Below are 12,871 nucleotides of genomic sequence, written 5' to 3' on the forward strand. Positions count from 1 at the left end.
CGCTTCCGTTTCCGGTTTAGGTCATGTGATTCTAAAACTACCTTGACCTTGCTGTCTGCATCAATATAAGATGAGATCATCCGCAGTTGACGTCCATCCCAATTGGAAAGAAAAACTTCCATTTATGGACACTTATGTAGGATAGAACGGGGCTATATGGTATTTATGATTTCATTTGAATATAACTGAATGAATTTTACTGTAATTTGATCACATTACTTCGAATCTGAACGAAATATTTCATGTCAAATTACAGGTCAGGAAACGACAGATGTGAAACCAACAACATTGACATGGAAAATCATGTGTGAACTATGAATTGGAATACTTTGAGTCTCCTTTGTGTTATTTCGACACCGCAGCTACTTGTTTATTCAACTTTTATAATTAAATTATAGGTTTATTTACAGAAACGAGTCCTTATAAATGGGTTATTTTGTTTGGTAGACTATGCACGTTTAAGATTTTTATTGGTGTGAAGTTTACATGCAAGATACATTTCTTCATATGATATCTATGTTGGGTGAAGTGGAACAACAAGTGTTCTGATATAGTTGATATAGTTGTAGACACCAATGGAAAGCTTCCAAACTTTTTATATATGGTCAAGAAGCTGATATTTCAGTACATGTGTAACCACTTATATATATAACCAGACAGAATGGCATGTGGCTTGTTAGTTTTGGGGCAGATTTTAATTGAACATTGGATTACAGTCGCCTTCTGGCTACATACTAAAGGGAATTTCCCTTTTGCCCAATAGGTAGAGTGGAGGACTGGAAAGCTGGGGGTTGTGACTTTGATCCCCGATGGAAGCACGCTACTCTCTTTACTGTTACAAATGGTGTCTGTACATGTGCCCTAGCTCCCCTGTACATGTGCCCTAGCTCCCATCCATGGTGACAGGAAGTTATTGGGGGTTATTGTGTTGTTCAAGGGTAAACATGTTTAAAAAGGGGGATATGTGTGGCAGATTTTAGTTGTACATATGTTTATGGTTGCCTTCTAGCTTCGTGCTGACCTGGCACCAAACCATCTAGATCTGTGAGCTTATAGTCTGCTGTCTGTCCAACAAGACTCTTTTTAAAAGCTTAATCTTAAGACTAAAGACCTAGGATCATAAATTTTGCAATTTCCAGTAAGAAACAGGAATGAATTTCCCTTATTTGTAGCCTTGATTTTGTTTCAAGGTGAAAAGGGCTTGATCTGTCAAAAACTTTCACAACATTATCAAAAGAACCTTATTAAGATATTTACAGTCATGATACCATGATTTTGATATGTTGTGTGATAACACATGCAGGGAGTCAAAGGTCAACAGCTCCAGAAATTATCAAGGAGTTTTTGTCGGAGAATGCTGATGTTTAAACATACTGTTAATACCACAGGAGGAAACTGCTCCCTATTTTTCTAAGCTAAATATAGCCTTTGGAACACTTGATACATGTTTATGATGAATCAATATTTGTGTACATTGCGTTTATACATATTATAGCAGACATTAAATTGATAATAAGCAAATAGATTAATGTTGCAATCTAACTCCATTTTGATTCAAGTTAAATACTGTTACCATTTCAAGCTGCCTGTAACTAATATATATAGGTTTATACACAGTTCATTTTCATGGTCATGTTTCTTTAAATCCAACACCTAGGTGGACATTGCTAATTAAGTAACACTAGTACTACAGGGTACATACATATTTATCAATTATGAACTTCAATGATTCTTTAAATAATCCAACACCAGGGTATACATTACTAATTAAGTAACACTATAAACATATCTATCAATTATGGACTTTTGTTGGAGATGAATGTTTGGTTTCATCTCGGTCGATATCACCCTCTCAGGTCCTTATAACCACTTATTTACTGAAATAGAAGTCTTTAATTGTTGTATTAGATGCTAAATAATGTTTTTATCACTAAACAATCCTGAACAACATAATGGGGTTGCAAACACAACCTCCCTTTTAAGTTCAAAATCTTGTGCAATTCAGATGATTACCGCTGTAGATACATGTACGAATGTAGTTTACAGAGTCCCCGCTAACAACTCATCAATGAATTATACTATATGGACTACAGAGTCCCCGCTAACAGCTCATCAATGAATTATACTATGGAGCATGGACAAGACAACAAAATCTTGATGATAGAAATTGAAATGCCTGAATAAATCATCTATTAGCAAGATTCTGCCGTCTTGTCTACACTCCGTTGGAATTCTATCATTAACCAAGATGGAATGTATTAAAATTGTACAGAGAAATTTTTTGTTTCATTTGGCAATAAACAAAGTGATGTTAAAATTGAAATGACATTATAATGTTAATGTTGACCTGCTATTTCTAAAATAGTAACTCTGAGTCAAATATCACAGAGCACTTACCTCCATGTGATTATGATCCAACTATTGAGGCTGTTTGAAATGTGTGTATCATCTAATATACATGTATATAATTAGCACAAAGCCTGTCATTTAGCTAGGCACAAACGTGGTTTTTTTTCGAATTCACAGAAATGTAAAAATAACAACATACCAGGGGTTTTTTGAAATTTGAGAGCAATGCCATTTCAGCAATTTTTTAGACAATATCAAAATTAAGAGGGGCCATTCTATGTAAAATTAAACGAAAATTGCAACATATCAATGGCCCCATGGCTCCCTCCAGGATTTTCCCTGTCACACATCAATCAAAACTAGGAACTAATAGGTGTTACGTGGTTACAGGTACATACAGACAAAGATGTGGTGATACATGATGGACAGTCTCATTGTGGACCTTGACAAAGTGCTGGACGACTTTGAAGCAGAAGGTAAAAAGTTTATAAGCATAGTCTGATTGGCATATTTAATTTTATACTGATTTTTAGATGCTAGAGTTTGTGACAGATGATTGGTTGATACACATAATCTTTAAATTTGAAAATTACTATATCACCAAAACATTTTAGCACTGAAAAAAATAGTTATATACAGTGTTGTGTCTGTATATAATTTCAGGTTGTTATATAAATATATATACATTACTTGTAAACAATTGATACAAATTAAATGCACAAAAATAGTTCCATATCAAAGATATTTTCTATTGTCAAGTTGGTTGGATTATTTGAAAGAATAAGAGTCTTAGATTGTATTTCAAAAGCAACATAATACATGTTGTACTTTCTTCTATCTTGAAATACAAAAATAAATAGTTTGCTCTTTGTTAAAAAAATTGATTTACAACATATTTATACTTTGATTGCAAAAATAATTTTAGCGATGCACGCTTTCTTTTGTAATCTTACTTTCAATTACACTTCAGTTCATGTTGTATAAATCAACTTAATTTTCAGAGAAGGAATCATCACGGAATACTCGTCAGTCCCCTACAGACTACTCTGAATATATCAATGCCAACGATGATCGACCCTGGGACGAAATTAGTCAAGTACCAATCAGTACCAACTCTGCATGGACATCTTACAGCTCTGAGGATGAAAAATGCTCAACGGCTGTCTACGATGTACCCTATATTCCGGCAGAAACATTCGACTTGTCTGAAGCCGACTTTGCACCGTCTGTTGGGAAAAGTGGGAAAAGTACATACACAGGGCCTCTAGATACAAAAGTGGAAGATATCTATGATAACTTTACCAACGATATTCAAAACGCTATTCAAAAGCAAGAAAATTTGCTAAAAGCAGTAACTACAGGTCACCAAGACAACGGAAAATTGGACAATGATGTTCAAGGTGAATTCAAGCAATTCAATTCTTTTTCCACAGTGAGTAATTCCAATGTTATCAACAATTATTCCGGTACGATAGATCTAAGTTGTAAACGTAATGATGTGGTCGTGGATACGGCGGGTGACGATTATACAAAAGTGACGGAAGATCAGTCGATATCACCGGAGCAAAACTTAAGTCCAAATTCTAATTTACACTCCCCGAATAAGGGAGGACAATCAACGACGGTGTTTGTTGCAGACAACACTAACTGCAAATACCCAATACAGGTTGTGGACAGGTTTACGCCGGTTGTGGAAAATAAACAATTTGAACCTTCAGTGCCAACAGATATTAGTCGAGTAACTGAGCACATGCCAAATCATCTGGATGAGAGCAAAAGTAATAACTTTGTTGCAAATGGAGGGTTTGATAAGCCCCTGTTAAGTGAAAGTCCAATGGAGGAAGAAGATAGTTTGATGGGTCGTAACGAAATGGACGCAACTGATTCACAAGTATCGTCTTTATCTAGTCAGAACGAGGCCCTGCCTGTCACAGATCTGGTTACCAAGCATATAAACAGTTCAGATTTGTCTCCGAATCAGTGTCACAATTCTAATTCAATGCAAATGGATAATGAGAGACCGACCAATGGGTTTGTCGCTGGGAGCGAACTAGAAATAGAACCAAGTGATGTTAACCAAGAGGAGGCCACAATGCAATGTGAAGGAGTGGGAATGGACGCTCCCAAAATATCTGACATGACTGGCAACTCCGTAGAAATGTCTACCAACGCCAATGCCACTGGCGATGTGGTCGGATTTGGTGAGGTTGATAGTGACATGACAGAAAGCGACATTAATTCTTACTTAAATGGTATGCAGTGTGATCCAGGATCAATGGTCGCCGGTGACCAACAGTCGGGCGTGGATATTACAAGTCCTAACCATGCAAATATATTAAACGAAAGAGGTTATGCAAAAAACTTTGATTTGGTCAATGCACTTGCAAATAAAACCTCAAAACCGGGAACTACCAATGAACAAGTTATGTCTGGCAATTTGGATGAAGGTTCGTGTGATGTGAGTTGTTTGAAAAATAAGCAAGTGAATATTTCAGGAGAGGAAAGGATCATTGATTCGCCTGTGATAGAAATGTACCCTCCTCGGGCAGACACGGGACTTACCTCACCCAGTACTGCTATCCAAAACTACATTGCTCTGGATGGACAGACTTCACCAACAGGAAGCTCAATATCATCATTTGGGGAAGGTGCACGTCCCAAGGAACTGTCACGACCCAACAGCCTTCGAGGCTTGTCAATTGTTCCCTTCGAGACACCATCGAATATCTCAAAAGAGCCTGGTGTGGTTTCCAGTCCCGAGGAGAATGGGGAAGTTTGTCTGAGCACTGAAGGTGTTTCTTCCCTGGAGCCTATAGCCAGCCAAATAATTCAGTGTATACAGGCAAACCACGACTGTCAAACAGAGGCTGATGATGCACTAAAAACTGATGTCGTGAATCGCTGTGTCGACGAAGAAATTGAGGCGAGCAAAAGTGTGACTGACCCTGCCTCTCACGGGCTGTCAGAGGGAGAGGCCGGGGATGTAGACATGGAAGACGCACCTGTAATGCGGAGGTCACATGATCCTCCTCCTTATACTAATGACTCACAACGACCTAGTTCTTGGAGCCCTGCAGGACCCACATTGGCGGTGCCCCCTCAACAAAAACGTCCTAACAGTCTAAATCTCCCGTCCCGGGGCGACTTGGTTGTGGGTAACTCTGAGAGGACACAAGCTCCCTTTATATTTCCTTATCAGGAATCAAACGTGGAAACGGCCACACCTGAATCCATGGAAACACCTGAAGCTGATGTCCAAGGACCTGCCACCGAAGCACCAACAAAGGGTACGTATTCATATCTGTTATATAATTATAAGGACTTGTATTTAACATGTAATAGTATGTAGTAGTTATCGAGAAAAAAAAATCTGAAGCCCTGAGCAGGAAAATACCACATAATTAAGTCAACCTTTATTACAATATATTTCAACTCAAAAAATAACACAATTATAAAGAAAGCAAAATTACTAAACTTCTTAAAGATTAAAAAAAATACTTTTTTTTTTTTTTTAAATAATTGAAAATCGACTAAGTTTCTTGTTAAAGATTGATATATGTGATAGAACATTCCAGATTTGACCTTCATTATTAAGTTTAAATGATTGTAAGCGAAGGAAATCAGTATTTGTCAAGTCTTTTTGTTTTGATTTCAGAACCAGAGGAGAGCCCAGATGAGATGAGTGGAGCTGTAGGTAGTGTCCCCGAGGAAATCATCCCAACGATGGATGTCGAGCCGTCAGCAGCACCGACAGAAAATGCCCTGGGTAAAGTGGCACCCAGGTGGATTCCTGATGCAGAAGCACCCTTGTGTATGGGTTGTGAGGCAAAGTTTACTTTCACAAAGAGAAGACATCATTGCCGTGCTTGTGGAAAGGTGAATTTATTTACTGTTAAACATGCTTACATAAATCCTTGATTATTGTCAAGATATATATTTCTCTCAAAGTAAGAATGGTTATATTTTGTTTAACGTCCTATCAACAGCTAAGGTCATTTAAGGACGTGTCCAGGTAAGGAAATGTCTCATGAACATCAAAAGCTATTATATTGAATTCTGGTTTTAACAAATGTATTTCTCCTGTAACCAGAAGGTGTCTTCACAAAATTTTCATTGTGTTTATTACATTACTTATTAACGATAGTTATGTGTAAAGTAACAATAATTCATTATTGACTGTATAGCTATTCAAAAGCAATTTGTAATAAGCTCTAAAAGTTAAATGGATCAAGAATGTGAAAAAGGTAGAAACCAGTTGTTAATAATAAACAATTGGTTTGGTGTTACAGGTGTTTTGCTCAACATGCTGTAATCTGAGAAGTCGACTGGAATATATGGAAAACAAAGAAGCAAGAGTGTGTCTGTCATGTCATCAACAACTGGCAATAGGTAGATATAACTATATATAGTCCTTAACACATCAGACCCCTCCCTTTATTACAACTTTAAGGTGCAATAGCATCCCACTTTTCTGTACTTCTACCAAAAGGTGCAATACAAATACCCCTTACATCCCACCTCTTCATATATTGCTACGTCCAATAGGGCATTAATAGTGTCCTTTTTCCTCATTTCTATTCTTTCCTTTCATCAACCTCAACTCTCTTCTTTCAATCTTTCCTATTCAAACCCTTCCTCCTTCCTATAACCTATTATTCCTCTTTGAACTTTCCTCCTTCTTTTCACTGATTATCCTCATATCTCTGCTAATTCCTCCTCCCTATCTGACTGTTCCTTCCTCATATCTTTGCCTATTCCTTCTCCCTATTACTGCCTATTCCTTATGCCTATCACTGCCTATTCCTCCTTCCTATATCTGTCTGTTCCTTTCTCCTATCACTGCCTATTCCTCTTTCCTATATCTGTCTGTTTCTTTCTCATACCACTGCCTATTCACCTTTCCTATATCTGTCTGTTCCTTTCTCCTCTCACTGCCTATTCCTCCTTTCTATATCTGTCTGTTCCTATCTCCTATCACTGCCTTTTCCTCCTTCCTATATCTCTCTTTTTCTTTTCCCTATCACTGCCTATTCACCTTTCCTATATCTGCCTGTTCCTTTCTCCTCTCACTGCCTATTCCTCTTTCCCATATCTGTCTGTTTCTTTGTCCTATCACTGCCTATTCCACCTTCCTATATCTGTCTGTGTCTCCCTCCTATCACTGCCTATATCTCCTTCCTATATCTGGCTGTTCCTTTCTCCTCTCACTGCCTATTCCTCTTTCCCATATCTGTCTGTTTCTTCCTCCTATCACTGCCTATTCCCCTTTCCTATATCTGCCTGTTCCTTTCTCCTATTACTGCCTATTCCTTATGCCTATCACTGCCTATTAACCTTTCCTATATCTGCCTGTTCCTTTCTCCTCTCACTGCCTATTCCTCCTTCCTATATCTGTCTGTTCCTTTCTCCTATCACTGCCTATATCTCCTTCCTATATCTCTCTGTTCCTTTCTCCTATCACTGCCTATTCCTCCTTCCTATATCTGTCTGTTCCTTTCTCCTATCACTGCCTATTCCTCCTTCCTATATCTGTCTGTTTCTTCCTCCTATCACTGCCTATTCACCTTTCCTATATCTGTCTGTTCCTTTCTCCTATCACTGCCTATTCACCTTTCCTATATCTGTCTGTTCCTTTCTCCTATCACTGAGTATTCTCCCTTACTATTGCTGCATGTTCCCCTTTCTATCCCTGCTTATTATCCATTAATATCATTGCCTATTATTCTACATATTCATTCCCCTTTCCTGATACATACAATAACTTATCCTTCTAGGTAGTGCAGCCTATTCTCTCTTTATATTACCACTGCCTACCCTGTCCCCTACCCCACCTCTACCCCACCTCTACCCCTCCCCAACACTTCCCCAACCCCACCCTACCCCAGTTCACCTTTCAGAAATTCAGCTCACAGACCTTTCACTAGTTTGATACTTTAATCCAAGTTAATGCAGGATGACAAAATCATAGACTTGCTACCACTGTAATGTAGAAATCCAATGTTTGCTGAAGGAACCACTCTGACATACACAATATCTGTTTATGCATGTTCGAGGTGTTGGAAATTTCTCTCTTTTGTTTTTACTTGCACTTGGTTTGAGTTAGTCTTGCTTTTACATACTAATCAATTTCCTTGTATGAATCAGCTCAAACAAAACACATTCTGGTAACATCAATGGTGAAAAATCGATTGAGGTAGGCAAGATACACTGTAAATAATTTTAAAATCAATGGTGAAAAATTGATTGAGGAAGTCAAGATACACTATAAATAATTTTGCTGCCCAAAGAAAAACACCTAAAAGACAGAATTTTCATAATACAACACAGATCCAAATGTAGTTTTGTTGAAGTGAAAAGAGAAAAGGAAATCATTCTCACATCTCAGGGATGATTGATTCAGTATTTGAGGTAAATTAAATGTTCACCAGTATTGATAAGCGCCAATTAAATTGAACAATAATAGGAACAACTTATGAATGTCCATTAGAGGTAATAATTAGTCCAAGTAATAATGTGATAATAGGAAACATAAGTTTATAACACAGCAAACAAAATTCTTAAGGCTTTTCTGAAGTTTTTGTACTAAAACAGTTATTCTTCTACAAATGTGCTGGGTTTTTTATCTTCTTTTGGTCAATTTTTCGTATCCTCCTTTTCATTTGCCTGTCTTCTGCTTGTGCTTCTATAAACATTTTTTTCCCCTGCTTAGACACCTTTACTTTTAAAGGTTATTTCAGCAAAGGTCAAGGTCATTCATGATGGATTCCCCTATTTACACTCTCCACCTAGTGAGGCTGGGTATATAGCAATCACTTCATCAGTGCGTCCGTCCGTCCGTTTGTGTATGTACACCGTAACACCTGAATAGATTTTGATGTTCGTTGGTCACGGTTAAAAGGTTAAAGGTTGAGGTCAAATATCACATTTTGACACTTTCAAAGTAAAAAGTAAATGTACAAGATATCTCATGAATCTCTCCACGAAATTTGGTTTATATTCACACCCTATTACAGTAACATTGACCTCTTCACCTGATTAGATTTTGATGGTCTTTCGTCAAGGCAAAAGGGTCAAAGGTCATGGACAAATATCACACTTTACCACTTTTGAAGTAGAAAGCTTGCAATTGTGTACACAATATCTCACAAACCCCTCAGCAGATTTTGTTTATACTTACACTGTAATATGGAACATAGCCTTCTACACCTGGTTAGTTTTTGTTGTCATTGATTAAAGTTAAAAGGTCAAAAGTCACGGACAAATTTGGAAGGGGCTGGGGTATATCTATGTTAACGTCTGCTCACTTTGTTTTCATTTCATCGGCTGATAATTTTTGCTCCATAGCTGATAATTAACTATTTCTAATCTTATCTTCACCAAGCTGCATAATGTTGCTGTACAAAATTGTTCTTGGTATGAGGTAACTATAAACATCTACATTCTCTTTGGTCATTTCGTCACAGGTCAGGATCATTCAAGGTCAAATCTTACGTCTATAAAGTGTAGACACATTTGAACTCTTCCAATTCAAAGGATGGAATAATTCATTATGAAATTTCAGGGGTGAATGAGTAAAAGGGTTCTATAAATAGATAAAAAGTTTCCAGATAAAAGGATTCCATCTAAAATATTTATTCAAAGTGCTATGTTCTGTTACTGATAGGTATTTTCTCATAAGAAGCAACATAGATGCTACATATATTTCATTTTATCTGTATATGATGCTTTTTAATAAAAAAAAAAACAATCCTTAAGTTTGGGTTCCAAATTTTATTTCAGTTGTGATCTCAGAAAACTAGACAGATCTGCACAAACAATCAGTGTTTTGTGGTGTTTCTTTAAAGTGTGTGCATTTCTACAGATACCCTAAAATTTGAGGTCTATCATATTTTTTGATCATTTCAGATGGTAGGTAATGATTAAATTTGTAGATTTCTGAGAAGTTTTTATTGTCACCCATCCTCTCCTTTCCCACGTTGTTGAAATCCTTCCTGCTGTCTCTACTAGACTTGTTCTATTCCACATAGTAAATTGAATTCACTTGACTGAATCAAAATCAGTTTTTATACAGAGGTTTTCTTGTCAAAGGGCAAAACTTTGATATACCTGAAGAAAGACAATTTTATATACTATATGGTACCTTTATTCGATGCCCCTTACTCGAAATGCTTGCATTTTGGATAAAACTGTCAGAGATGAAGGTCACTATCACCCCTTGTCCATGGTCTGTCCATTCTGAAAAACACTTGGTGGCCATCTTGAATTTGGTTAAAGTTTGTTAGTGTTATTTCTCAGAAAGCACTGGTAGGATCTTTCTCAAATTCCAGAAGAACGGTTCCCATGGTCCATAAAATACGCATATGGAAATTTGGGATGATTGGAAAACCAACAGGTGGCCATCTTGAATTTTGAGAGTTTAAGTTTTTTAGAGCTATTTCTTGGAAAGTACTGGAGGGATCTCTCTTAAGTTTTACAAGAAATTTCTCCATGGTCCATAATTACGTATATCAAATTTTAGACTGATCAGAAACCAAGATGGCTGACAGACAGTCATCTTAAATTTTGAGAGTTCCAGACGGCAATGCAACAGCAACACGGATATGGATGTTTTAGTCAATTAGCCGACACTTTGTAAAACTAAATAAGTGTTTGCTATGATTCCAAAAATTCCCAATTTGGTTTACTGTGAAGGATTTTTTCTACTTCTAAAGCCTCTGGTTCCATTCCCAATTTGGTGAGAAAAACCAGCCTTGATCTCAAAACTTCATGCAGAATATCCTTCCCAAAAGTGCTTGCTTTGAATTGCTTTGCAAATCAAAAAAAAAATTACCTCTTACTTACGATAAAAACAGGTGTATCTGATATTCCCTTATTTTCAGTGAAATATATGTACAATTTATTATGACTGATCTTTTCTTAGTAACTGATCATTCTAAATGTCTGGACAGCTATTTTACCAGACATTGTATTTTGAAGAAAAACTTGACACCAAGATGTTATTTTAAAACTTTTATTAACTCATTCACCCCTGAAGTCACATTAGTATGATTCCTATTCATGGTTGGAATAGTTCATTATGAAATTTCAGGGGTGATTGAGTTAATTCAGGTTCATTTTGAGATTTTAGGGTATTGCATAATCAAGTCTGACTCTCAAGAATGTTTTGTCGAGTATATGAATCTTTCCTTATTTCATTTTGATGTCCTAGGTTTGGCTCTGCCAGTTTCCGTTGTGAAAATTTATATTGAGTGTTTTTACAGTATAACAATGTTAAATGTCTGTGACAAATTACATAATAATTTTTGCAGAAGGATTTAGCTGTGAATTCAATAATACAGTGAAAAACTTCCAGCTCCTGGCATAAGTGTGCAATTTACTTAGAGGCTAAAGATAAATGTATCAATTTACAACGTAAAATAGCGGAGCATTGTTGCCTGGCCAATTGTACAATGAAACTGGATGGAGGCCTTGGTAGACATTTATTAACCTTCAGTTGGGTAGATATGCTTAGGTCATGTTTCGAGCCAATATCAACCAACATACGACTTCAATGAAATAAGGCTATTTTTGGATAACACATTATTACACACCAGATTTCATTCTATTAACTATCCCATATCTGACTAATAAGCTGATAATGTTCAGATGTCACATGATATAATAATAAATTGAAAAATAGCAAACACAACATACTGATTTTTTTTTAGCGAATTCTATCTACACTTTAACTTTAGCAAATGAGATCCAAACTCCTAGTTTTTTAAGCCAAATTTTACAAGTTCCAAATTTCAAAGTAAAAGAACAACAACAGAAACTGTAACTTTGTATGATTGAATATCCAGCTATAGCTGTCAACACTTTGAACAAAAAAACACATAAGTTAGAGTGTCGTTGTTTGGTTTGTACACTTTTACACTTAATTTTCACCATTTACAGCAAACATTCCACAATTCCCTGGAATAAAATTATTAAAAAGTCCCTGCTCTATGACAGATTACTAACATACATGTAATTGTAGGAGATAAATAACATTGTTTTAAGTGAACACTCAATATACTTGTAACCTAAGCTGAAGAGTACTGACATATATAGTTATCTATATTTCGTTTTCTCTATCTCCTGTTTATCATTCTTGCATTACTTCACTTTACAGAAGGTATATATATATGTATGTTAAGTGCATAATGTGACTTGTCAGTGAACTGAACACAATTTTCTGTTTCTTCTGCTGCTTGTTGCTAGACATGGCTTTGATTTGAGCTTTCTGCTTGGTTCCTCAGCGGAAATGACCAGTGGATCAGGTCGCAGTCCCAATCCCAATAACCCCAGCGAATACTGCTCCACCATTCCTCCCACACAGCAGGTGTCCTCCCGATCACCCCCTCCCACCGTCATGGTACCCGTGGGGGTGCTAAAGAGAGAGGGTGAGTCAATTGTCACTTTATTGATTACTCGGTGTGTCATGATGACAATAAAAATAAACTTTCAAATTAATTTACGTATGACCCGTTACAAATTTCTG

General features: G+C 36.7%; 1 protein-coding gene across 3 annotated transcripts in view; it reads left to right on the forward strand.

The window, feature by feature from the left end:
* The first annotated feature begins 49 nt into the window (after positions 1 to 49).
* The window catches only part of LOC110442795, a 28,114-nt gene continuing 15,292 nt past the window's right edge, over positions 50 to 12,871 (forward strand). For 2 of the 3 annotated variants that reach the window (XR_002462052.1, XM_021486579.1), the window contains exons 1-6: positions 50 to 159; positions 2,740 to 2,825; positions 3,351 to 5,636; positions 6,005 to 6,225; positions 6,639 to 6,738; positions 12,630 to 12,773. Coding sequence is in view for 2 of the 3 variants with exons in the window: in XM_021486579.1 (XP_021342254.1) it covers positions 2,768 to 2,825; positions 3,351 to 5,636; positions 6,005 to 6,225; positions 6,639 to 6,738; positions 12,630 to 12,773 (2,809 nt within the window). In the remaining variant the exon portion in view is untranslated. The remainder of the gene's footprint in view (positions 160 to 2,739; positions 2,826 to 3,350; positions 5,637 to 6,004; positions 6,226 to 6,638; positions 6,739 to 12,629; positions 12,774 to 12,871) is intronic. The other variant, XM_021486580.1, reaches the window with a different exon arrangement.

The sequence above is a fragment of the Mizuhopecten yessoensis genome, unplaced genomic scaffold (genome assembly GCF_002113885.1).
Source record: "Mizuhopecten yessoensis strain PY_sf001 unplaced genomic scaffold, ASM211388v2 scaffold716301, whole genome shotgun sequence".
Taxonomy (NCBI): Eukaryota; Metazoa; Mollusca; class Bivalvia; order Pectinida; family Pectinidae; genus Mizuhopecten; species Mizuhopecten yessoensis.